This window comes from Danio aesculapii, chromosome 24 (genome assembly GCF_903798145.1).
Source record: "Danio aesculapii chromosome 24, fDanAes4.1, whole genome shotgun sequence".
Taxonomy (NCBI): Eukaryota; Metazoa; Chordata; class Actinopteri; order Cypriniformes; family Danionidae; genus Danio; species Danio aesculapii.
In genome coordinates, this window is record NC_079458.1 from 25,731,535 (window position 1) to 25,759,014 (window position 27,480).

Genomic DNA, 27,480 nt, shown 5'->3' on the forward strand with positions numbered 1-27,480 from the left:
ATTTTTGCTGCTTGTTTAAAAACATTCGGTTTTACAAACGCATATTTCATGGTTTCACAAAGGTGACACAATGACAAACTGTTTCTATGACATTTTATTTTCAGTAAATTATGCTAACTGTTACTCTACAATCGCCATCATCTTTATCACTTTGGCCTTGAATGTCCTTATTTGTGGGGGGAAAATCCTGTGGAAATCTGTCAGTCTGAAGCAAAAACAAATATTTCATTTAGAAACAGTTCATATTTTCCATTAGTCAGACGGTTGGCCCCGCCCATTTAGCGCAAATACTCCGCGCTGGCATGAGACGAGCCAATCAAATCAGCGGAAAGTCCCCGGGAGAGTTCGTAGGGGGCGTTACCGTTTGACGTCCTCTATTTTTTAATGGGAAGTGGGGAGTTTGACGCCACACCTCTGCGTGAAGAATTTTTAGAGTCGGATTTAAGCAAGTTGAATCTCGACTGCTCAAAGAGCATATCCGAGCGTTTACCGGGGCAAATCGTGGACATGGCATATCACAACCAGTACAGACCGCCTCATTATAACAGCGCGCCACCGGATCAGGGCTTTTTATGGAATATATTTCAGAGGTGAGTAAGAGCACGACCACCGATTCCGCATTTGAACGCCTGTCGATTTGACAAGCGCAGCAGGAAAGAGCGTGTCCTTGCAAGTCACGTACAAGTAGATTTCAAATTAATTGTTAAACTCAAGTAGACGTTTATAGACTGTAATATTTCGAAGTTACTTCCGACGTATTTCCATTGCTTGTCACGTCAAAGCAGACTCTTCTGTCTTTAGCTTTCATTTTTCATGGAGTCAAGTCATGCACAGTTATTTTTTTCGTTTATTACAGAATAACACAAACACGCGTTTGCATAGTTTGTGGCAGCTTCAAACCTCATACGATCTTCCTGTATACACGCGCACGCATATAAATGAGAGAGAGTGAGTTGGTTTGGTTTAACTAACTTGCTCGTCTCTATAGTAATGAATTATGTAATACTGCAGAGGATTGACTCTTAAGGGCCCTTCACACGAGACTTTCTTCTCGCGGTTTGTGTAGTAGCGCCTTTTCGTTTTGTCGGCATCTGTACACACAGTGACGGATCTGCTGGCTATTTTGACAGTGTTACATTTTATAAGATGCCCTGTCAAGTTTAAAGTAGTCCGGTTCAACTTTTTATTTTTGAACTCAGTAACGAGAACCGACCGCTATTACCATTGCAGTTCTGTTCAGACATTGAAATCACTGATATAATATGAATTAGTGGCTCAAACAGATTCAACTGAGTCAGTGTACCTTAGCAACATTCGTGTTAAAACAATATTCTCAGTATCAAAATGAAAGGATCGTCCTTTGGTCATATGACTTGGGAATGTCTCGTGAGTCACCAGTGTTTATCTGTCATATATTACACGTGAGTCAGAGGTGGTTATTAAGAGTTTCCATGACAATATAGAACTGAAAGGATATTTTTTTGGGCTGCACAAGTTTAATTTAGTTGCATATCGTGCTGTTCGTGCAAGGTTTGTTACCTTTTAGAAGTCACATTTTCCAAAATAGGATTATCATTTCCTTTAATCTACTAAATATAAAAACAATGGTAAACACAAGTTAATAATATTTTTGTCACTATAGTTTAACCATAATATTTCTAATTGTGGTAAAACTATTGTTATATAAACACACACACACACACACACACACACACACACACACACACACACACAAACATGGTAACTAGACTATATTATAACCATGGTTAATTTACGTAAGAATTATGTGAGGAGCTCTAACTAAAGATATGTTTTAAAATATGTATACCTGGTTACTGTAGTAAAACCATGGTTAAATTCATAAGTTATGTAAGGAACTGTATTGATATGTTTTTAAAAAAGACCTATCAGTCAATATGTTTATTAAGAATATGTATAATGGCACAGTTTATAGACCTACTGTGATATAAGTACAAATATGTGGTAAATATTACTTAAAATAACAAAAAATATTCAGTTTGATTCTAAATGTATACTACATTTCTACTCCTTATAATACTTATCTGTTGGATATATATATATATATATATATATATATATATATATATATATATATATATATATATATATATATATATATATATATATATATATATATATATAATTATTATTTTTTTTAATTGAGGTATTTTTGTTTATTATTTTATTTTACTTTATCCTTCAGCTTAGTCCCTGATGTATCAGGGGTCGCCACAGTGAAATGAACCACCAATTACTCTGGCATATCATATGTTTTATGTGGTGGATGCACTTCTAGCGGCATTATTTAATTACAAAGGTGTTCTCTCAATGTTTCTCCTTAGTATGAATGTATGAAAGGAATGAATGTAGACATAGTTAGCATTTTTTCCCACTTTCCTTTTAGGAAAAAGCGATTAATGACCCACATGTTTCTGATCATAGCTTCCTTGAATGGAAGCTCTGGCTTAGTTCAGCTCGTAAATAAAATCAAATTATTCTCAAACCACTTTTTACCTATTTTCACTCATACATGAAAAGTAACTGAATTTGACGGTTGTTTCAAAATTCCTTGTGAATAAGATTCACGAGTTCAAATATTGCCCAGTTTGGGCAGGATCTTGTTGGATAAACAGGCCAACAAGACATTCCTTTCTCAATTTACTGTGGTTATGACCAAGACTGAACTCTCTTTCAAGGTTTTAGGTGTCCAAATCATTGAGGAGGCCTCTCTCTAGCCTGTCACTTCTGTTTTTCTATGTTTTTTCCAGCTGCCTAGAAATACTGGGGTTTTGTTAGTGTGCTAATGCTAACAAATATTGCTTTGTGCTTATTTTACAGTACCGTAGCTCTGGATTTTGTAAAAATCCCTTACTACTTTAATCTTTATTACAAAACACACAAACTAATCTTTGCTATTTCCACACGGAACAACATTCTTTTAAATTGCAGCTCAAAAGGCCTGTAATGGAAACGTGTCCTTTTTACGATTTATGGCATATGTGTAATGGAAAAGACACTCCCAACAGCAGAAATAGTCCACTCGCTCTGTGTGAGACAAGACTTTCTCTCTTTTTTTTAGTCATTGCTGACATGTCTAGGCTGAAATGAATCATAAAAATATCAGCATGTGGCTGCGTCTTCACAACATCAAGGGATGAATATGTGAGGAAATGAAAGCACAAATCAATGGCTTCACAAGAAACTCTTTTCTAATGTCCCTCTGTAAACTCAAAAGACAAAAAATATTTTAAAATGTCTTTTTTTTTCTTCTGTATATTGTTGTATGTTTGCAGCCTAGACTGAATAGTTCTCCAAGCTTTTACTTTCAGTTTCATTTGACCAGGCTGACATCCGTTTTCCTGTGTTTGTCCCATTACAGTTAGAGTCTCTTCATGTATTTCAATCACTGAAGCAAACATTTTAAAAACATGAATTACATTATTTTGGCTAGTAAATGATCAATACTTTTTCTGTTTTCTCCAGGGTAGATAAAGACAGGAGCGGGGCAATATCAGACACAGAGCTTCAGCAGGCATTATCAAATGGTATGTTTTTTTGTTTTTTTTTTACTTATTTTTTCTTACTTTTTAGTCATTATTATCATTTAGGAAAATTAGCAACGTCCTTCAAGAGTTAAGATGGTGTTGAATTCATTTCAGAGAATATCCAGTCTTTTTCCAGGTATTTTAAGACAGTAAAACATGTTTCTTGTGCACACAGTAAGATTTTCCTTCAACAGCCATCTGATGGTTTTGTCAACAATGGTTATTGGCAGTATGGTGCAGCACAAATACATGTTTTTCCACTACAAAGTGTTTTTCTGGGGCTTATTTTTTATGATAAAGTTCTCATTGATGCAATAACTATCATTAATTTCAGATCGTTTCAGTGCAGTTTCTATGATTATGGTTCAAAAAAGTTCCAACTCTATAGCTTCCTTTTCTTTCAAACTATGTAAGTACTTTATGATCTGTTTTTTTTTTTTACTTGTAATATTCCCCCTTCTACTGAATATTGGGATCTGTCTAAATACTGTTAAATGTAGCTAATCCGCTTGTTAAGTGTGATGTCACGCGAAGCGGTTTCCGGGTCCAAGCGCTCTTTCAAACTGTATGGAGTGACTCAACAAATGGTATTAATAAACGTTTACAATGCAATGTAATACTTTTTAAAATTACAATCGCAATACACACAGTTGAAGTCAGAATTATTAGCCCCCCCTCTTTGAATTTTTTTTTTATGTTTTCCAAATGATGTTTAACAGAGCAAGGAAATTTTCACAGTATGTCTGATAATATTTTATCTTCTGGAGAAAGTCTTATTTGCTTTATTTTGGGTAGAATAAAAGCAGTTTAAAATTTTTTAAAACCATTTTAAGGTCAAAATGATTAGCCCCTTAATGCAATTTTAATGCAAAAAGTTATTAAAACTATTCAAAATGGGGGAAAAATAAACAGGGGGGCTAAACATTTTGACTTCAGCTGTATATATATTTATGCCTAATATATGATGGCCAGAAATTGATGATTTTTTTATAAATTACGAAAATATTGGTTTCTGTGATGCACCGTCCAGAGACTGTTGTGTTTCTAAATTACAAAAATTATAATTTTACATCACATTTCTACATCGATGGATGAGGGACTGCACGAACATTGCCAACAAAGAGCATGTGTTTGTGTGCATGGAAATGTTTTATACCCCTTCCATGTTAAAATTTGATCTAATCCATGTCCTGAAACACACCACTCCCCTGCTTTCACTTCTAAATCTAACAGAGGGATCGATTCGTTTGAGAAGGAATCTTCGTTATGAACGACTTGTGTGAACTATCGATATCCCAGCATTTTAATGTGCTTATTATCCACCTTTCTGATCTAAATGGTATATAACATTGTGCACATTGAGGCGCAGGCCTTGTTATGTTATCGGGCACCCTTATAAGTTACTTCAAAAACTGGCCCTTACTTCACTTAGCTGACAAAAATACAAGTTTCTTTTGTCCTGAGAGCACAAATGTGGCGGCGGCGGTATTGACGCATGCTCAGGGTCCGTATGCGATCTCTAGTGTATATATCTATGATGATAAACCACAAAAATGTCTCTGTTGGGAATATATAAAGTTTTAAAGTATATAAGTTATAAACATATATAAACTTTTTCAGACTTTGTACATTCTGCAGCCTGAATGTATGCTATATGCTACTGTTAATGTTAAATTGTGGGCGAAAATAATAAACAAACAATTCAAGTGGAGTTGAAATTTTTTCACCAGTTATTACAGCAGTTTAAAGTGTAATATGATCCTTAATTTTTTTTTTTATTATTGTTTCCTTGATGAATAGAAAGTTCAAAAGAATCTAAACATTTTTGTAATTTTGCAAAGTAAGTTTTTGCTCAATTTATAGAGATCTTTTTTGACGTATGCAAACTTTTTTTTTTTTTTTTTTTTTTAGTGTGTCACAGTTTTTTAATTAAAATTATTCTAATGTAAAATTCAAACTGAGGCAACAGAACAGGCCAAAATCTCCACTTTATCAGTGTGCATATAAAGAGATGTGAGATTTGTGCCTTTATATTTCAAAGACGTAACCCCAAAGTCACCAAATGTGCCTCAGCCAAGTACTCCTCCAACTTTTGTGCTTCATGAGCATATGGCCTTGCAGCAGAAGTGGGTCAGAGTTCTTTCTCAAGCTGTTATCTCCTCTGAGCAGTAAGGTTGATGTAGTACTTGTCTCAATGAGGTGCAGAATTAGCAGAGAAGTCTGTTATCGTTCTTGAGAGCTGACTGTGTGAGTTTAAGATGAACGGTTCAATGATCTCTGTATGTTCCTGTCACTTCTGCTGCAGTGCGAAGCTGTGTTGTAGTACATAGACCATTGTTGCACTCAGGAATGGGCAGTTTTTGTGATACACGCATTTCAAATACAAAATAATAGTAGTTTGTTATTTGTTTTTGATGGGGTTTTGATAAGATTTTGTAACACCATACTGGCTATTAGCTTGTATTTTTGTAGTTTGAAAATACTGGAAAATATTTAGTAAGAAGTTTGCATGATGGCATCATAATGCAACCGCTGTTTGCTTTCTCAGTTATTTGTCCAGGCTTAAGATCAGAACAGAAAATTGATTTGATTGTATTGAAGGAGGTTAATGCCTGGAGTATGGAAGAAAATCATGCATCACATATAAATCCTACAGTGCTAATACCTACAGTACTTCACTAGCTGATTAAAATGCCAGTAATATAGTTAATGAAGAGGTAAGATGTCTGCCTAAAGATGTCAAAGTGGGACAATAAACTGTATTTAAAAAAACAAATATTTAGTAATACAGCTATTCAGACTAGTCAAAAAGCCAGCAGCTAGCTCTCTGCAACTCTCACATTTTTGCCCACTGAAGCTAAGCATGGCTGCGCCTGGTCAGTACCTGGATGGGAGACCATGTGTTGCTGCCGGAAGTGGTGTTAATGAGACCAGCAGGGTGTGCTCAGCTGTGGTCTGTGTGGGTCCCAACGCCCTAGTATATTGATGGGGACACTATACTGCTCCGTGAGCGCTGTCTTTCGGATGAGACATTAAACTGAGGTCCTGATTCTCTGTGGTCGTTAAAAATCACAGGATGTCTTTCGAAAATGAGAAGGGATTTAACCCTGGCACCTTGACCAAATTTGCCCTCTGGCCTCTGTCCATCATGGCCTCCTAACCATCCCCATATCATAATTGTCTCCTCTCAATCAATCAGCTGGTGTGTGGATCCAGGCATCCAGCATCCAGGTGGATGCTGCACACTGGTGGTGGATGAGGAGATCCCCCGCAAAAATGTGTAAAGTGCCTTGAGTGTCCAGAAAAGTGCTATATAAATGTAAGGAATTATAATTATTATTATAAAATCTCCCCACTCGGGTATGAAGATATTTGCAAAAAAAAAAAAAGGATAAGTCCGTTTTTAGTAATTTTGAGATATCATGTTTTTTTTTGTTGTGCATTGAAGAAATTATATGAAAATTACTTATTAGTTTTCAGAAATTAGGTTTATTGAAATCAGGAGTATTGAAGAGGAAAAACCCCCCAAAATAATAAAAAAAATAAATAAATTCTGTAAAAAAAAAAAAAAAAAAAAATGCACTGCATATATCACTCTTTTAAAATATAAGACCGTTAAAGGTGCAGTATGTGATTGTCTTTAGAAACATTTTTTGTTGTTCAGGTTGAAAAGCTCTTCAAATTCCAAAAGTAATGTTTAAAGTAAATGATCTAAATGTATTTATTTGTATTTTTATATTCTGGGTAAAGTATAAAAGACAAAAAAAAATGTTTGTCCAATTAAAATTTGTCAGGCCGACAATTCCCATAATTCTGATTAATAGCCCAAACTGTCTGTCAGCAAATGTAGATTTTGCACAACTTCAGCCATTCAAGCAGATCTGCCGTTTGTGCGTACACGAGCGCTGCAGTCATTTGACACAAATTACAGTGGTAAAAACAAATGCTGAATCAATATTGAGTTACTTTTGCAAGCTGGAGGAAGGATGACACAATGGCTAAAGTATTATTTTTGACAGGTAATGTTATGTTTTAAAACTATTTTAGTCTAAAACTATTTTATAAATCTGATGTAGATTTTTGTTGTTTTATAAATGGGTTATATGCACAGAAGGGTTGTTCAGACACTGAAATCTTCTGGTGAAGATCGATCTGACTATTTTCAGTTTCATAAGGGACCTTTTACTGCATCGATAATGTAGATTTTTATTTAGTTTAACAACAAAACATAAGTAAATAGCGCTATTCCACCTAGCCTGCTTTACTGAGGTTAAGTTAGATTTCACATCACATTGATTAATTTCTGAACTATGACAACCTGTGACGCGCTCCCTATATTGTTTACCATGCTACTTTAAATATGTGGTCTGAAATAGCATGTAAGAATAACTTGGTGGTAAATGTAATTTCCGCATTCCGCCAGCCAACCACTAAGCATACAGTAGTCGCTTTAGGACAAAGCGCATGAAAGTGAGACCAATGATCCTTGCGTGCATTAAATAATACACATAATGACAAGTTTTGCTTGGTAACTACAACTGGAAACCTACTGGATATAATAAAGTTTTTCGTTCGGAATTGTAGTATTATAAAGTACTATAAAGTTTTCTAACTGGCAATTGACATGATCTAGTGGGTTATCTACTGCCATCTTTAAGGTTCGGGTTCAGGATTTCAGGAGGCGTGGCTTTGGATGGCAGGGGTGGAACTGTGTTTCAAAGATATTATGCTAACCGGTTAGCATTTTGGCAGATCACCTACTGCACCTTTAAGAGGTTGAATAATCAATGTACAGATATTATGTCAATATTAACTGCCACACAATGAGTTAAAACATAATCAACAGATATAGTAGTATGTTCCGACTCATTATCTGCATTAAACAGGACTTTCTGTGTGACATTTGTACAAAAATTTTACTTAATAAATAAAAAACACAAGTAAAAAATTTTTATATATCTACTCATGTACAGTAGGAGTAGAGGTGAACAAGGTGGCAGAGTATTTGTTTACCCCACAGAGAAACATTGTTTACTCCACAGAGTCAGTTTAATGATGAAGGTACTGATCGAATAGGCCAGTTGATGGAAGGTTCTTGCTCCCTTGTAAAAGTATTTTGTAGTAATTGTAAAATAGAAAAAAAAAACAGTATTTGATTTTGATGCATGTTTGGCGGATGTATTTTTTTAGTTTATTTTAAATTGACCTAAAAATGAGGTATTTGCTATTTTATTTTAAAATACATTTCAGTGTATTTTTTGCCCAACCCTGGTTCCACTTTTCACCAGTACAGTATTCTAAAGAACTGTATAATGTTGCTGAAACATGATAGTATTTTAAAGAAGTATGCCATTGATGCTTAATTGTGTATTTTGTTGAAGTTTGACATTACTTGCCACATGTTGTTTAGTGCCGTCATGCGTCTTGTACTTTTATAAGTGGTTCAGTGGTCAGATCAAGCCTTTCAGCGCTGCTAAAGTCCATTGCTGTGTTCTTGGAGTCTCTAAACGTTCCTCAGGGACACATCAGTCATGCTAGGGGTTTGACTTGCAGTCCATATGTGCTGAAGATATCTCAATATGTCTGCACTCAATCGTCTGAAGTACTGTATGTGCATCTCTCAACATTTCAAGCTGAAAACGCTGTTTTAACCAAACAGCCAAGAAGACTCAAACAAAAGTGAACATCTTAAAATTGTGCAATGGAAGCTTTTTTGAAGGCAGCTGCCACACAAGCAGCAAGTCTCAGAGCAACTTCAAAATAGACAACTGAGGAGTAGCTGAAGTCTTTGCGAATGAAAAGTTACAGGTATAAATGTCTTTTAGCCGCTGTTATGCAGCGCAAAGAGGATAAGTAAAGGAGACCTGGCAAAAGCACAATGGGTGTCTCAGTTGTAAAAAGCTCTACAACTTCTACAATATCTACAATTTAAATGATATTAAAACTAAAATGAAGATACTATTAATTGTATTTTTAATTTTAAAAAACTTTAAATCATTTCAAATTATTTTTAATAGCATAGATTTATATTATCTTTATTTATTCATTTAAAAAAAAATATATATCTAGACTCGTGTCCGTTTAACTGCTATAATGTCAGTGTAGTGCATTTAATGAATATATATATATATATATATATATATATATATATATATATATATATATATATATATATATATATATATATATATATATATTTAGTAGGCTAATTAAACAGTATGCTCTTTAATTGCTGTGTGGGATTTAAATTAACAATAGACTAGGTTTTACCGGTACTTCAGTAGTACTGTGATACTATGGCTCCAAAATACTGGCGGTGCCACTGTATTTTGTAAATAATAGTATCGTCATTAACTGTTCTACAATATGTTGCATATGGAAAAGTCACTAAAATTCTCAAACATTTGTGCAGAAAATAATCAATAGATAATTTTATTTTTTATTATTGCAATACCAAAAAAAGTCGCAGTATTTAAAAGCAGAGAAAGTCTTCAATATTAAGGGAATTCTGAATTTAATTAAAATATTATGACATACAGTTGAAGTCAGAATTTTTAGGCCCACAGAATTACTAGCCCCCCTATTTATTTTTTCCACCAATTTCTGTTTAACGGAGAGATCTTTTTCAACACATTTCTAATCATAATAGTTTTAATAACTCATTTCTAATAACTAATTTATTTGATCTTTGCCATGATGATAGTACATAAAATTTGACTAGATATTTTTCAATTCACTTCAATATAGCTTAAAGTGATATTTAAAGGCTTAAGTAGGTTAACTAGGCAGGCTAGGGTAATTAGGCAAGCTATTGTATAATGATGGTTTGCTCTGTAGACTATTAAAAAAGGCATCGATTAAAGGGGCTAATAATTTTGACCATAAAATGGGTTAAAATTAATTAATTATTCTGTTGGTTACCACCATCATTGTGGCGAGGAAAACAGTCACAAATAGGTGCACTTAGTCCAAATACCTGACATCCATCCCAAGAAAGCCATGTACACCCAAAAGGGCATTCAGGTGCCAATGCTTCTATTGGTAATTGGTGTACCTGCGCCGAGCAGATAATGCGATGCATATGAAATCTCTCAGGCCAATCCACTTTCTTACAATCATCCACAGTCCACTATCAGTGATCTTAAAGCAATTTCACGCATTATTGGTGATGGGGGTTGCAGTTAGCAAGACTGCATCGGACCAACACAATACACAGAAGGCTGAAATGAGCTGTGTGCTGTGATTCATTGGGCTGGTCACCACTCTTGTAGCTTCTGGTGATTTGTTGCTCTGTAGCCTTGCAGTCATTGTGAACCATGCGTGACTCCACCTATGGCATCATACTAGCGACAAATGACTGTTCATTCACTACAGTGACATGAATAACCCATTTGGTGTGCCTTTTGAAGTTCCAGAACACTTTACTGTCCATGTGCGTGCGTGCGTACGTGCGTACGTGCGTGCGTGCGTGCGTGCGTGCGTGCGTGCGTGCGTGCGTGCGTGCGTGCGTGTGTGTGTGTGGGTTTATATTGCTTTATGGCACTGTTTTAGTTGTCAGGCACATTTCTTTCTCTAGGCTGGGATGGTCATAATCAGAGATGTTTAGTAACGAAGTAGAACTACTTCACTACTGTAGTTAAGTACTAAAAGGCTGTATCTGTACTCTACTGGAGTATTGTTTTTTGCTCCTGCTTCCACTTTTACTTCAGAACATATTTTCAATGAGTTAATTACTTTTACTATATTTTTTATTTGCTGCATAGTTACTCGTTACAATTATAAAAATGTTACGAATCATTCCAAACCCACATTATCAATGCCAGAGCAGCAGATGGCTCTGTCACAGGTTTGAATAAGCTGGCTCGTCATCATTCGGACGATCAAAGAAGACAGCACTGCCTGCCTGCATTGAGAGCACTCTATTTTGTTTTTGACATGGTAAACCCAGAAATTCCACCTTCAACTCATTCACTTTCAACAGTTTGTGGCGATGAGGATGAAGACCACCCATGGCCCTATTTAGAGTCCATGTTAGAATTCATATAGATTGCAAAATAATCGTCTTCAAAAATTCACCGTCGAATTTGAAGAAACGTATCAAGTTCAAAATAATATAATACACAAAACACAGCAGTTTCAGCTGTTCAGAAGCACTAGATAAGTTAACGTTAGCTACCTGCGGATCATAACATGCAAAATATATAAATAAAATAAATCGTAAACCATGTTTCTTTTCTTTCTGCTTAATCACATGCCCCAAAAAATATATTTAAAATAAACGAAATAATATGATGTCTTTTGACTGATTTCTTAAATAACTACATTACACAATACTTTTCACAATATTCACAATACTCACAGTACTTTTACTTTTAGTATTTGAGTAGTACATTTTAAAATAAACTACTTGCAATACTTAAGTACAAAAAATGTTGAATGCTTTAGTACTTCTACCCGAGTATGGTGTTTAAAGAGCACTTCAACTTCTACTTAACCTTTTTGATAGAGCACTTGTACTTTTACTCAAGTCTGGGTCTCTAGTACTTTATACATCTCTGATCATAATGTAAAGGCTCCTCTGTGTATTTACTATTTTTAGACCAACTTGTTTCCATCGTGCTTAATGGGAGTAGACTGGTCTAAAGATATCTTTCGGTGTGTTTTACTTCTTTCAGACAACTGGTAATGTCATTTGTTTTTATGAATTTTCCTTATTAAATAAGATTGTTTTAAAAATTAGGTCAGTTTATGTTTATACATTCATTCATTTTCCTTCATCAATTAGTCCCTTTATTTTTATCAGGAGTCGCCACAGTGAAATGAACTTATCTAGCATATGTTTTATACAGCCAATGCCCTTCCATCTGAAACACAGTACTGGGAAACACTTATACACACTCATTCTCTCTCTCACACACACACATACACTATGGACAATTTAGTTTATTCAATTCACCTATAGTGCACATCTTTGGACTGTGGGCGAAACCGAAGCACCCGGAGGAAACCCACGCAAACAGGGGGAGAACATGCAAACTGTGAGGCAACAGTGCTAACTGCAACTGTATTGTTGTGTAACTTGTGTTCTTTTAAGAACTTGCAGAAACCGATTTTTTTTAATAAACTATAGACCCTGTTTTTGTTTGGAAATGCTGGTGTAGACCACGGGTGTCAAACATCTTTAAACAGTTTAGCCTGACATTTTCTTAATTAAACAGAGATGGAAATTGGTGTATTATTACTCTCTGTTCTAGAATGTTCTCTGTGCTAGCATGGATTCCACAAGGCTCTTCAGCCAATCATGTTGTGGCATTAGTGTCACTGGTTCACAGATAGCCGCCACAGCATTCCTGTCTTCTCTTTAAAAAAAATAATTGTATAAAATATAAAAATATACATATGATTTACTATGAATCTGTGGATTAGTGTGAAACATGTTGAAGTTTAGCGAACAGTCTTTCAATACATTAAATGACAAGTTATTTCCTTACAAAGCTGTTTATTCACCTCTCCACCATTGATGTTCATTTAAAGAAATATCCCTCTGGTTTCCTTTCCTACGTACCAGACCAGAAACATAAGTCATTATGCTTTTTCGACGTATGTTTTCCGGCTTGTCATCTACTGGCTTTGCTTTAGCTTTAACCCTAATTAAACACACTTAATCAAACTAATTGAGTCTTTTAGGCTCGTTTGAAGTCTACAGATAAGTATGATGAAGAACTAAACTCTACACCTCTGGTGTAGATGGAAATAAATGTGGACTTTTGAAAACAGAGGTGCAGCTATCAAAAACATTCTCTGATTGGTCTTGTGGACTATTAATGAATAATTCCCTCGATTCATCAAGACCCTCTCATATAACCATTACACAAGCTGTAAACTAATGATATGCATGCTGTGAAAAAAATGCAGTGCTCAGCATATATAAGTTCACCCCTCACAAATCTATTTTTTAAATTCATATTTTTGATAGGAAGCTATACAATATTATATTTGTGCATATACATTGGATTAGTCAATACTGAAGCGAGATCTGGAGCTTATCTATCAAAATAACTTCCGATAAGGGTCCAAAAAACGAGTACACCCAAATTTATAAATTATAGAAAAAAAAAAAAAAAAAAACCCTGAAAAAAATTGTTGAAGTTTTGTAGGTTGTAATTTATTTTTGCAATATTTTGCTTGAATTTAACTGTATCCTCTTCAATTTTTAAATATGTTTGGTGACTAAAATATTATTTTAATAAATATATTTGTTTAATAAGTCTGTTTTGTTTAAGTGCACCAAAATACACTGCCTATATTCACTGAGAATAAATAAAAATATTCATTTTCAAAATGGGGTGTTATCAGTTATGCTGAGCACTGTATGTGCTTGCCTACTAAGAACGAATAGTGATGTATCATGCGTTTTACAGTGTATGTACTGTCTGGATGGAGATGGTTTTTCTAAGACACAGGAAAAACACCAATGGAACAAGGAGAGTTTTCAGTCTAAAACACTGTTTTAAAATGATTATGCACTAGTGTAAATGCAGCCTTAAACAAAGGTTGTGTTTGTGTGTTTTTGTTTCTCTGGGAGAACATCAAAGCTTTCTATTTTACTGTTCATTCATTCATTCATTCATTTTCCTTCGGCTTAGTCCCTGATTCATCAGGGGTCGCCACAGCAGAATGATCCGCCTATTTTTCTGTTATAAAGTTTTAGTTTTTGAAGCAACATCATTAATCTTAGAGGTGTCTGTTGGTGACTTTAACATAATGGCCAACCAAATTAAGTGGGCATTCTGTAGACAGATTCATTGATTATATCAAACTTTGTGAGATAAGATTACGTGAATGGCAAATTTTAGTGATTTATGAGGGAAGCACTGTTTGTGTTCTTTCTAGGCTATAAAAAATCCACAGAGAATTTGAATAATGTTTGTTTTTCATGCTGCTAACAGAACTAACATATAGTAAAGGATACCTGCGAAGTTACTGGGGTAACATCTGTTTAAGCTTATATACTTTGCATATTTTCAAAATTAGATTTGGATTGCAGGTTGGTTGATCTAATGCAACAAATGATTCTCTGACAAATGACACGTATACAAACTGCTGATATCAAATTGACCCTTTTATGCAGTGTTTGCTAAATAAACATTAACAAAATAAATATAATGAGTGTGTCTGTTTTAATTAGATTATTTTGCAGTTAATGGTGCTCTCCTCTCAGTTCTGTCGTTTAGCTGGCTCAACATATTTATGCACTTTCTACGATGCTGGTCCAGGCGTTTGCTAGAGTACTGCTATTCACATAGATTTATATCAGAGGTCATTGCTGCAAGGGAAGTGAGGCAGTGGCAGTGGCCAGCTGTGATTTATCATGTCACAGTCATTCAGTTCATTGACTACAGTTTTGTTGCTTTTATAATTTCACTCATATGACTATTCATAATGAATTTAATTCAGAAAGCATACACCAAAATATTCAAACTTGGCGTCAATGCATGGAAAGGTTTTCCATTTTTTGCCATATTTGACAGTCTATGCTTCATACCAATATAGTGATTGGTTCATTCCTTTCAGGTTTAGTTTGGTGCCTCAAGCAGATTTGAATACTGAATTGCCTTACAATTCCTAAATGAAGACTTGCCAAACACCAGCTAGTTGACAGGTATTCATGAATTACATTGTTTAAACTGAATTGTGAAAATGATAGATTGTAGAAAATACAAATGATTCTAATCAAAAGGAAATAAATACCATTGTGACTCTAAAGACCTTCAAATAAGGCTAACCTTTGAGAAAAGTGTATAATCAAAAGTTCAGGAAGCCTGATGTTTATTCTATTTCTCCGGCACTCCATGTGGTGACATGGTGACATTTTGAAGAAAAATTCCTTGCATTAGTTCACTGAAAATATGAAAACAATGTCTCATCTAGACTCATGATATGAAGTTGAAAGAAAGAAGTCTGCTTTGCCTCTACCAAGGCTTTATTTATTTGGTTTAAAGATATAATACAATTATAATGTGAAAAATTATTTTAATTTCAAATAACTGACAATATTTTTTTTTTATATTTTATCCCTGCCATGGCAAAGCTGAATTATATGCAGAGATCTTCAATCTGCAGGGTCACAAGATCCTTTAGAAAAACATAGGTTGATTTGCTAACATATTTTTATTTATAATAAAATAAAAAGAACAAAGATGATGTTCTCAAGGTGATTGCGTACCTTGGCTCTAAGGGTCAAACAACAAAAAATAAGGTCAAGAATCTTGGTGTTATTCTGGAGTCAGATATGAGCTTCAGTAGTCATGTCAAAGCAGGAACTAAATCAGCATACTATCATCTCAAAAACATCGCAAGAATTATATGCTTTGTTTTCAATGAGGACTTAGAGAAACTTGTTCATGCTTTTATCAGCAGCAGAGTGGATTACTTTCATGGACTCTTCACTGGTCTTCCCAAAAAGACAGTCAAGCAGTCGCAGCTCATCCAGAACGCTGCTGCCAGGATTCTGACTAGAACCAGGAAATCAGAGCACATCACACCTGTCCTCAGGTCTTTACACTTGCTCCCAGTTACATTCAGAATAGATTTTAAAGTAATACTACTTGTCTACAAATCACTAAATGGCCTAGGACCTCAATACATTTCAGATATGCTCACTGAATACAAACCTAACAGATTAAGATTGAATCACCTGTTTAGCTGTGCCTTTACTGAATGAGCACTGTGCTACGCCTGACAGATCACACTTTTATGTCTTTCTTTCTTTTTCATTCTTTTAAAACCTGTTTTAGCACATTTTAAATCTGTTTTCAATCATTTTTGTTCTGTGTTTTTATTTTCTTATACTTGTTTTTTTTATTTATTTAGTTTGAAAGTAAGTCAAATTTACTTAAATCATTTTTATATTATCTTTATTTGTTTACCTGATACAGTATAGCAGTTCTTGTCAAGCTTGTGCTTTATTATCTATGCTTTACTTAAACTGTATGGATGTGTGATTTTTGAGTAGACAATGAACCCCACATGACATCAGCAAGTTTCTACACCAAATACCAAAAGCAAAAATAAAACTCTTTAATTACAAGAGAAAACAGAATGGGGTGTCACGATGGCGCAGTGGATAGCACGACCACCTCACAGCAAGAAGGTCACTTGTTCGAGCCTCGGCTGGGCCAGTTGGCATTTCTGTGTGGAGTTTGCATGTTCTCCCTGTGTTCGCGTGTGTTTCCTCCAGGTGCTCCGGTTTTTCCCACAAGTCCAAAGACGTGGTATAGGTGAATTGGGTAAGCTAAAATTGTCCGTTGTGTATGTGTGTGAATGAGATTGTATGGGTGTTTCCCAGTAATGGGTTGCAGCTGGAAGGGCATCCGCTGCGTAAAACATATGCTGGATAAATTGGCTGTTCATTCCGCTGTGGCGACCCATGATTAATAAAGGGACTAAGCCAAGAAAATGAATGAATGAGAAAACAGAATAAAATAGACCAAAATGCCAGTGGACACAAGGTTGATTAGTTATTACTTAAATGTATTACTTTGATTTTCTCAAAATAACATTACACCTTAATTGAGTCATTTACTGTACTAATATATGCTAATAAGTTTTGCTGCAAAATATTTAAGTCATGAAAGCAGGGACTTAAAAACAACAGTGTCTGGACCCAAAAAAAAAACAAGAAAACCAAACGGCAATGTATTCCCTTCAGGTCTAGTCTCTAAACATAAAATGCTGTTTTATCAGCTGTGACCTTTTGAATATGATATAAAAAGAGGTCCTTGTGTTAACATATGCAATGTTGTTGTATGCAGCAGAGTCAGTCTAGTGGAGTGATGTGAGTTTTTTCCATGATTCCTCCCAGAGTGGGCAGTGCGGTGACTGGAGCCAGTGTACAGCAAATAGGGACGTCTTTGTTCCTGAATTCAGGTCCTCCTCTTCAGTCCACACCACTAGCAGCTAGTGCAAGTGGACTATATATCACATGGACAAAATAAAAAATCTATCGTTTTATATTATGCTCTAATCGTTTATTTTGTGGAGTCACAAAATGCATTGTTTAATACTTTATCACAGTTTATATGAGTGCAACATTACATGTCATTATGGGAATGCAGACAGAATCATGAATAACAGCATTGTGAGAAAGTTGCAAGGTACAATTTTTACATTTTGCTGTTGGATCATTAGTTTTTAAAAAGTGTTTTATTTTGTATTAATATTTATTTTATATTTCTACATTTTTAATCAAACATTTGCCCTGAATAATGTGAGAAAAACGATCACATAAGTGAATTTCTGAGTAAATGTAAAAAGAAATAGTCCTTTACATTTGGTCAATATACAGTTGAAGTCAAAATTATTAGCCTTATTGTGAAGTTTTAATTGATTTAAAAATATTTCTGAAATGTGCTGTTTAACAGAGAGGGGTGTTTTTTCAACACATTTTAAATGTAATGGTTTTAATAGCTCATTTCTAATAACTAGTTTCTTTTGTCTTTGCCATGATGACTGTACGTAATATTTTACTAGTTATCCTGCAAGAAACTAGTTTTAACGAGCTAGCTTAAAGGGCAATTCAGTGAATAACTAGGTTATTATGTTAACTATCCTAGTTAGGCAAGTTATGGGCATTATTGTTTTTATTTATTATTACTATTAACCATTGCAACTATCTTTATGTAACATCAAAATGACAAATGTTTTGATAAATTTGTGACAATTATACCATGTATGGATGGGTGGGGGGAGACTAAGCTGAAAAGAAAATGAATGAATGAATGAATGTTTCGCATTTTCAATGAAAATGAAAGGAGGCATGTTATAGGCTCTGTTTTGTTATAAATATGCATGAAGATGACGGTCATATAAATATGCAGCTACACGATGCCTCAACATTTTTGGTGTCTGTTAAGTTGCTAATATCAAAATGAAAATAGACTGTTCCTTAGGCTATATCATGTTTTAATTTTACTATTAAGAAAGTGAAACAACGTAGCCAGGGTGATGTGAATGAGGTTATACAGTACACTGTTCCCTTTAAAGAGTTACTTGACATGTCCTCTGAAGTTTGTTTTCCGTATCAAACTTGCGAAGTCTGAACTTACAAAGAGAGGATGCAAGACTGAACTGTGTGTAGGCTTCAGATAGGCGAATGTCTGCAGCCCCGCCTCCATTTTCAGATGTCTCTGTTTTCCCCCATCCACACTGAGAGGGAGCAGCAGCGTTTTGAAATGGATATGGCCCCTTCAGCATTTTCAAAAAGCTCTGTTTTCTGTACTTGAAAACTCTGGTGTAGTGTGGACGGATGGCGTAACCGTAGCAAAACTGATGCGTTTTAAAACTAAAACACATTAGTGTAAACGGGGCCTTAGATGACCTATATGGTAATTTGATATTTCTGTCAGCGCTATTAGCATCCATTCTCTCTGTGATGGTGACTTTTCAGTGACTTTTCCCCAACAGCCTACCTAATATGGTCAAGGTGACTTTGGTGGCTCAGGAAAATGTGGTTTTTGGCCGGAACACACTCACACAATACAACGGTTATTTTCCCCCATTCTGTTCTTCCCTTCCTTGTTCTGATCTGGCCCTGTCCCACATCTGAGGAGCATCCTGATTGTTCTCTGATTGCCTGATTGTTCTTCACTAGTACAAGTCCTTCTTCTCTCTCTAGTGTCAGTTCTGTGTGTGTGTGTGTTTGTGTGTGTGTGTGTGTGTGTGTGTGTGTGTGTGTGTGTGTGTGTGTGTGAGGCTGTGACTCAGCATTGCAAAGAAGAATGGCTTTATTTTACAGCTGTACATTTCAGTCCTGTGTCTACTGGTGTTGTTACTCTCAGCAGGCTCGCTGTGCGCTATAGCTGTTCCTTAGATAAGCATGCTCAAACAAATGATAGTGTTATTTCAGCCAAGCAGAAAGGGAGGGTTCACTGAGCTGGGATCAGAGAGTGACCTATATAGCGTGTGTTCCTCAAGGTCAGTAAAGAGTGTCTGTTGAAGCGTACCTGAAAGGTCTTTCTTGTTTACTTTACTACATGTTGTGGCCATAAAGTCATTCCCTAGTGATCTCAGCATAGGAATTACAAATAAGGCACAAAGGAAACTGTAAATGTTGCAAAATACAATGAAGAAATGGAAACTGTACAGCTAAATGGCTAAATGTGTGTTCCTGGTTTTATTGTTAATAATTCCCTAGTGCATTTTGATGTAAAATGGAAGAAATGTAGTTTTCATAATCTTTCCATTTATTTATAGTTGTGAATTGCATCTACCTGTTGACCTTTGATGTTGACAATTAAACTCTACAGTTTAACAAAGTGACTTTTATTGACATTTTAGTAGTTTGAAATAATATAACCTATAAAAAATAATAAACAGAAATGTGTGTAAAATAACAAAAAAATGTACTAGCAGGTTTTTGTAGCGTTATATACAACACCAACCCAGACAATATTAAAGGGGTGGTCCAGAGTGTATGTCTAAAGCTTGGTTGTGTTTATAAGATGCATGTGTGCTCATGCTTCATTTGTAGAAAATCCTGTTATTGTTTTTCATATGCCTTACTTTGATTATAAACAGCTACTCAGCTGACATGAAAACGACTGTCATATTTCCTAGTTCCTCCGAAAGGCCCACCCTCAAGAGGCTCTGATTGGTTGGCTAACGTAATGTGCTGTGGGGAAAACACATAGTACATGATTACAGAGTTTGAAAATGAATATTTTTATCCATTTCTCAGTGAATACAGGCAATATATGCATTTTTTGTATTTAAACAGCTTTATAAAATGGGAATATTCTTTAAAAGAGGATTCTGCTTACCTAGCCTCTTTAATTGGAAGATAGTAAGTAAGTAAAGTTTATTCATAAAGCACATTTAACTTCAGTTTGGCACTGACCAAAGTGCTGAACAAAACCATAACACACATTTTAAAACAGTAAAATAACAATAAATGTAATAATAAGAATAATAGTATGACCGCAACAATGCACAATAAAGATGCAGGGAAGGCAATAGAATAAAAATGTGTCAGGTCTGGACTTAAAAATAGAGAGAGAAGTAAGCACTGCAAAATCTCCTTTCAGTTTAAATTGTGACCGAGGAATTTGTAGTAAAACTTTAATTGACGACCTAAGAGACTGAGGAGTTGAATGTAAATTAATAAGATCTGAAATATAAGAAGGTGCTTGCCCATTCAGTGCTTTAAAAACAATAAGTAAAATCTTGAACTGAATTCTAAAATTAGCAGGAAGCAATGAAGGGATGCTAAAACTGGTGAAATATGAGCATTTTTTTTGGTATCTGTTAAAAGTCTAGCTGCTGCATTTGAACTCAACTGCAACCGTGCCAATGAAGATTGAGGGAGACAATATATAAGAAATTACAATAGTCTAGGTGAGATGTGATAAAAGCATGTATGACTTTTTCCAGATCTTGAAAGGAAAGAATGGATTTGACTCTGGAGATGATCCTCAGCTGATAGGAACTATTCTAAATAGTTCACTAAGCTAATTTGTTTTTCTAGACCAAGCTCTGACAAAGATAATACATTTAGATTCAAATGAGGTTTTGCAAAAAAAAAAAAAAAGTAATTTTTTGTGTGTTTGTTGTATTTACTGTTTGTATGGGCAGAATATTTACTTTCACTGTAAAAAAAAAAAAAAGTTCACCCAACTCAGAATTGGAAGGCAGCTTTCTGCAGAGCTTTTTTGAGTTGACTTAACTTTCAACCCAAGTACTGCATTGACTCGATTTAAGTTGAGTAAACCAAAGTCAACTTTTTTTACAGTGTTGTTTGAGGCCTATTAAAAGAGCATTGCCAAATGTGCTATTATACATTTCATGGATTTGTCTCATTTAAGACACACACAGAACAAAATAGCGAAATAAGTATTCTATATAAATCTATTTATAAATTAATTGTCAATATCTTCATCGTTTTACTTTTAGGAAGATTAATGGAACATAAGAACGTAAAGGAAAATGAAAACTCCTCATGGCATTCCACACTTGCATGACGTTCATTAAATAAGATAATCTGAGAAATGTATCAGTCTTACAGTCTGTATAATATAGGTCAAAGGGAACCAAAAAGGTTTGATAACCATTATTCCTATAAATATCCTCTCTATTGTTTTCAGCAGAAGGAGGAATGTCATATAGGTTTGGAATGTCATAGGGTTGAGTAAGTAATTAAGCATTATTCATATTTTAACAAACTGTCACTTGAATATGCCATAATGAAAATGTAATGCATTGGAAGTGTCATTTCATGCTGTGTTTAACAGGGCAGATGACATGCGTTTGTCAGCAATTTGCTTGTAGAAGTGACTGGCAATCAGAATCAAGCTTTTGTTGGTTATGTTAATAATTTATTTTTACAGGAAGACTTGTTTTGTTTCATCTCCAGGTACATGGACACCTTTCAACCCTGTGACCGTCAGATCAATTATTTGTGAGTATTATCATTGTTTTGCAATCTCAAAACTGTATGCTTTGTCTCTCTTTTGTCCCATAATCCTGTTTGCTTGTGAGCTCCCATGACAACCTGCGGTGTTTCCTATTAGCACACTTAGCTAAGAAAGAGTTTGTTTGTTTCAGCTCAAACTGGAATCACATAGTTGCTATTTGCCTTAGTGGCTCAGATTTTTTTCAGACTTAAGCAACAGAAACTGATGGAGCTTTTCTTGAGTAAGTTGGTCAATACTAATCGACTGTGTATAATGATTCTTAACTGTAGAAAAAGGTGACTCCCAACTTGTGTAGAGTGAATACACCTGGGCATAGTAATGGCACATTTATAATATTTCTGCAATTAATTGCCACCTTTTTCTATCCATGTTCTTGTAATTCTGATTCTTGTATTCTATCTTTTGCAATCCAGAATTATATAATCCTTTAGAAAACATTTTAATATGCTGATTTGATGCTCAAGAAATGTAATTTATTATCAAAAACAATGGGCTATATGCACAGCTAGTGTTTTTCAGCCAATGATAATCTTCTGGTGAAAGTTTAATGTGATTATTTTTATTTTCATAAGGATGCTTTTACAGCATCAATGTTGTAATGTAATTAAAATACATTGTTAAATACACTCAAGCATTCATTTAGTTATTCAAGCGTAAAACGAGATGAAAGACCGTGTAAGGGCTACCGCCGTCAATACCAGGCTAGCAGTAGGCTAGCACAGAAACTCCAAGAATTGAAAATACTGTGGTAAAATAAATGGTCATAGTTTAAAGACATGGCAGGGGGAAAATGTAATTTAATGGAGTGTTTCTTGTCTGGTCTGAGACCCACTTCATATCATATATGTATCAGGCAGTGAAGATCACTGGTTTTTAAAGAAATCAGATCTTAAACGTAGCAATTTTGTAATGGAAAGACAGTTCACCAGAAGAGTTGAGCCTGGCTGGTTGAAAATTAAAAGTCTGTGTGCATTTACCCCATTGCAATGGCCTTTTTTTCTGGAAACCGTTGTATAATTTCATGATTTTTTTGATAAATTCAAAGTTCTAAAGAATTTGTTCGAAATGGAAAATCTTTTGTAATAATGCACTTTTATGAATTTAACATGTACTTGCTTAATAAAAGTATTAATATCTAAAATAAATATTAAACCAAAGATTTGAAAAACAGTTTCTTTAGTTTGACAAACAGACAGTGAATGGTTTGTAAATACATGTTCTGTTTTATCGATTTTCAAAGAAAAAGTGCCACAATTCTACTGTTGTAAAAGCATAAATATATTACTTGTTTGCTTGGCTTGATATGGCTAATGATAACAAAAATACGTTGAACAGCTGTAGCATCTCAAACAGAGAGTGCCATGGTGGAGTACCATGCTTACTATATTGCTACAAATATTGATGTGTCTGCAAAAATGTTGTTGTTTAGACTGAATGATATTGACAAAAATCTGACATCTATCTATCTATCTATCTATCTATCTATCTATCTATCTATCTATCTATCTATCTATCTATCTATCTATCTATCTATCTATCTATCTATCTATCTATCTATTAATATTTTATTTCTATTTATTTTTACTGCAATTAGGGCTGCACGATATTGAAAAAATCTAATATTGCAATTTTTTTTTATTCTGCGATTTATATATTGCGATATGAATACAATTTCACTAAATGAGTTGAATAACCATTTGGAAAAAATGATCATTTTAGATTGATTGGAATGATTCTGTGTAGGAGTGCATAAAATATAAGAAACAATCCACATGCGTCGATGAGTTCAACAAAGAAAAAAATACAAATTAACTAAACATCGTTTTATTGTTTTCCGAGGAGTCAACTGTATTCAGGTATACAGTAAATGAATAATCAAATGTAAAATAATACAACATAGTCTTTGTTTTATAAACAATTTAATAAAATGAATCGTTATTAATTTGTCACAAAGTTACTAAGGTACAATGTCATAGGCCTCAATGCTTTTAAAACCCTCACATAGTCACAGGCCTCAAAAACACTTGCAAAATGATAAATTATAATCCAGACTCAACATTGTGTATACTCACGATGTGACTATTGATCATAGTAATGATCACATTGCGATATCGATGCTGAAATTGTATATAGCTGCTATATAAATTGCGATATGAATTCAATTTCACCAGATGATATGAGAAATAAAGAGATATAAAGAATTCATTAATTTTAATCGGCTGGGATGATCAAGTTTTTCTCTCTGCAGTAAATCTGGATAAGTCGGCGCCAATAGCCTAGTGGTCAGTGCGTCGACATATAGCACCCAGGTGTTCGCGGCGACCAGAGTTCGATTCCCGGCTCGACGTCCTTTGCCGATCCTTCCCCTCTCTCTGCTCCCCATGCTTTCCTGTCTGTTAATCTCCACTGTCCTGTCAATAAAGGTGAAAACCCCTAAAAAAATAATTATAAAAAAAAAAAATCTGGATAAATTTTAAAATAGATATATTTAATAATATATGTATCTTTTAATCTTTAATAAAAAAAATCTAATCCTGTAATGTGACTATTGCAGATACACACCCTACGATATAGATGGTCATACAATATACTGTTCAGCCCTACTTCAAATATGTGATTTATTTTTTGAGATGGTACAGTACCTATTTGAGATTTTATTGTTACTCGAGAATCTGCAGAGAACATCTTACCTTCTGGAATTTACCACTGTCTCTGATTTGTTTGTCAAATTTGTTTTGGCAATATGCTAGGGTTTTTTTTGTTATTTTAGTCTTTGGTGTTCAATACAAAACTGAAATTGAAATGATAATAAGAATGGACTGGACTAGATGGTGAAATGGATTGATGATAAAACTGGTAAAAAAAGACCAATTGATACAAAATTTTACAATTTACACCATAATGAATCTGCTAAAATAAAACTATACTAGACCTAAAAACCAAAACATATCTCACCTAAACACATCTACTATCCAACTGTAATTTCATACCTGTCACTGCAATCATCTTAGGCTTGATTACAATCCTCATCCATAAAAACTTTATTTTTATATATTTTTTAAAGATTTATATTTGGCCTTTTTGCCTTTATTAAGTTGATAGGGACAGTATTTCGGGCAAAAAGTGAAGTGGGAGAGAGAGAGGGGGGTTAGGGATGGGAAACGTCCTTGAGCTGGGATTCAAACCCAGGATGCCCTAAAGTCGAACTGCACCATATGTCAACGCACTAACCACTAGGCTATTGTGCTTTATGTATTATCTATTTAAAACTTTATCAACGAATTTCCATATTAATTATCATTCTTTTGACACCTGCTTCAGTCATTTATTTGTGCTTCATTATTTTAAAGCAGTAAAGCTTTTATGTTAATTACATGCATTAAAAGTCTCCAACAACAGGCGGATATGCGTGCAAGGTCAAAAAACACTGTCATTGTCTTATAATATGCATATATTTTTACCTGATTATCCCATCGAATCCCATATGATCAGTTCAGTGATTCATTTGTTCCCAAACAAACAAATATTCTCCCTTTTTTCTTTCAGCTATGTTTGATCGAGAGAACAAAGGCGGAGTGAATTTCAATGAGTTTGCTGGCGTTTGGAAGTACATTACAGACTGGCAGAACATCTTCCGCACCTATGACAGGGACAACTCAGGGTTTATCGACAAGAACGAGCTCAAACAGGCTCTCACCGGCTTTGGTGAGTTCGTAATGCTTACTTATTGACTGCTATTCATGGAAAGCCGGAGGTGATAGATGTATTCGGGGAGGTGTTTAAAAGGAAATCCTGAAGGAATGAGAGGCAGAGGCACTGATGCACAAAAGCAATAAGAGGACAAATAAACCGATGGAGTCGCTGATGGAAAATTATTAATGTCCCCATTGAGGAAAACGCTGAACTTTGAACGCTTCTCTATTTTTGCAGGTTATCGTCTTTCAGATCAGTTCTACAACACACTGATAGAGAAATTCGACCGTCAGAAGAGAGGCCAAGTGGCTTTTGATGACTTCATTCAGTGCTGTATTGTACTACAGGTAATGATCTGTGCTATGTGCAACATTTGCAATTTCTTTAAAGGAATGGTTCATCCAGAAAGGAAAGTGCTATATTTACACACCCTCACGCTGTTACAGTATGATTTTCAATCTTTTGTGTAACACAAAGGGAGAATTATTGAGTGAAGTCCTGGCCGCTCGTTTTATATAAAGAAAGTAAATGGGGATTGTTGGTTCTTAAGCTCCAATATGAAGTAAGAACATTAAGTCTTACTAGTTCATATAAGTGGTCTGTGCAAGCTGTGTTACATGACTAACGCCTATCTGACTAACAACGTTAGAGTCATTTGGAGTTAAGTTGCTTTTGTGTGAAAAAATCTATTTGATTACATTTTTGAAATATCCGAAGAATCAAACTGTGTTCCTGGAGAGCTGTCACTTTGGGAGTAAAAATAATAAATCATGCAAAATTAACTAACTAATCAGTCGATCTGTGCACAAACAAAACAATATTTAGAACATTTTTATTTGTAATCCATAACCTCTGGCAATTGGGAAAATCCCACTTTTGCATCGATGTCAAAAATAGGAAATAAATAGGATTAAACAATTTATTTTATAGATAATTAATTAACTAGGACTCCTCCACTAAAACAAGGAGGCTGGAAGTGGAAGCTCACAATTTTTTAAATTGTGAATAGGGCTGGGCGATTAATCGAAAAGTTATCAAAATCCACTTTCAGAACCTATAATCAATCTAATTTTTCCAGGTAAATTATTTTAATTACTTTCCCAACCATTTGTGGAGTCACGTGACCTCGCTCTGTTGAGGCTAATTTATACTAATTATATTATTCTGATATTATACTATATTCTGGCGCAGCCCTTGCAATGCCAGGGCACCTCTCGCAACGACACATAGCGCAGGCTTTGTGATTGGTCGATTTGGTAGTGGTGTTGAGGGTGTGTGGCGCGTAGAGCCGCAATTTTTGCAATGTGTGTTTTAATTTCAGTTGTTTAACATTGATGTTCAATAAATATTCATAGATAGTAGATGGCGTGTGTTTCCTTCAGTAATTTTAAAATCAATAATGCACCCTTCATTCAGAAATCTCTCACTTGTAATATGTAAGAATATTTACTGTACAAAACTTGTCAGTGAACAATAATGGCAAAAACATCATTTAAATAAATAAAATAATCGTTCATTAATTGTAATCGAGTGAAAATGTTCAATTAATCGAGAATTTGATTTTAGGCCAAATCGCCCAGCCCTAATTGTGAATAAACATTTTAAATTGCAGTTTGTGTAGTTTAGGAATATTACCTACTCTTATTTCTATCTATTGACAAAATAAATCTAAACTATACCTAAAAACCAAGGCATATCTCACTTATCTCAATCAAACACATCTACTATCCAACTGCAATGTCATACGTCAC

General features: G+C 34.7%; 1 protein-coding gene across 1 annotated transcript in view; it reads left to right on the top strand.

Annotated features, from left to right (window-relative positions):
- Positions 1-355: 355 nt before the first annotated feature.
- Positions 356-27,480, top strand: part of pdcd6 (programmed cell death 6) — a 33,030-nt gene continuing 5,905 nt past the window's right edge. The window contains exons 1-5 of the mRNA XM_056450526.1: positions 356-590; positions 3,505-3,566; positions 21,976-22,020; positions 25,583-25,741; positions 25,967-26,076. Of these exons, the coding sequence (XP_056306501.1) occupies positions 385-590; positions 3,505-3,566; positions 21,976-22,020; positions 25,583-25,741; positions 25,967-26,076 (582 nt within the window). The 5' untranslated portion in view covers positions 356-384. The remainder of the gene's footprint in view (positions 591-3,504; positions 3,567-21,975; positions 22,021-25,582; positions 25,742-25,966; positions 26,077-27,480) is intronic.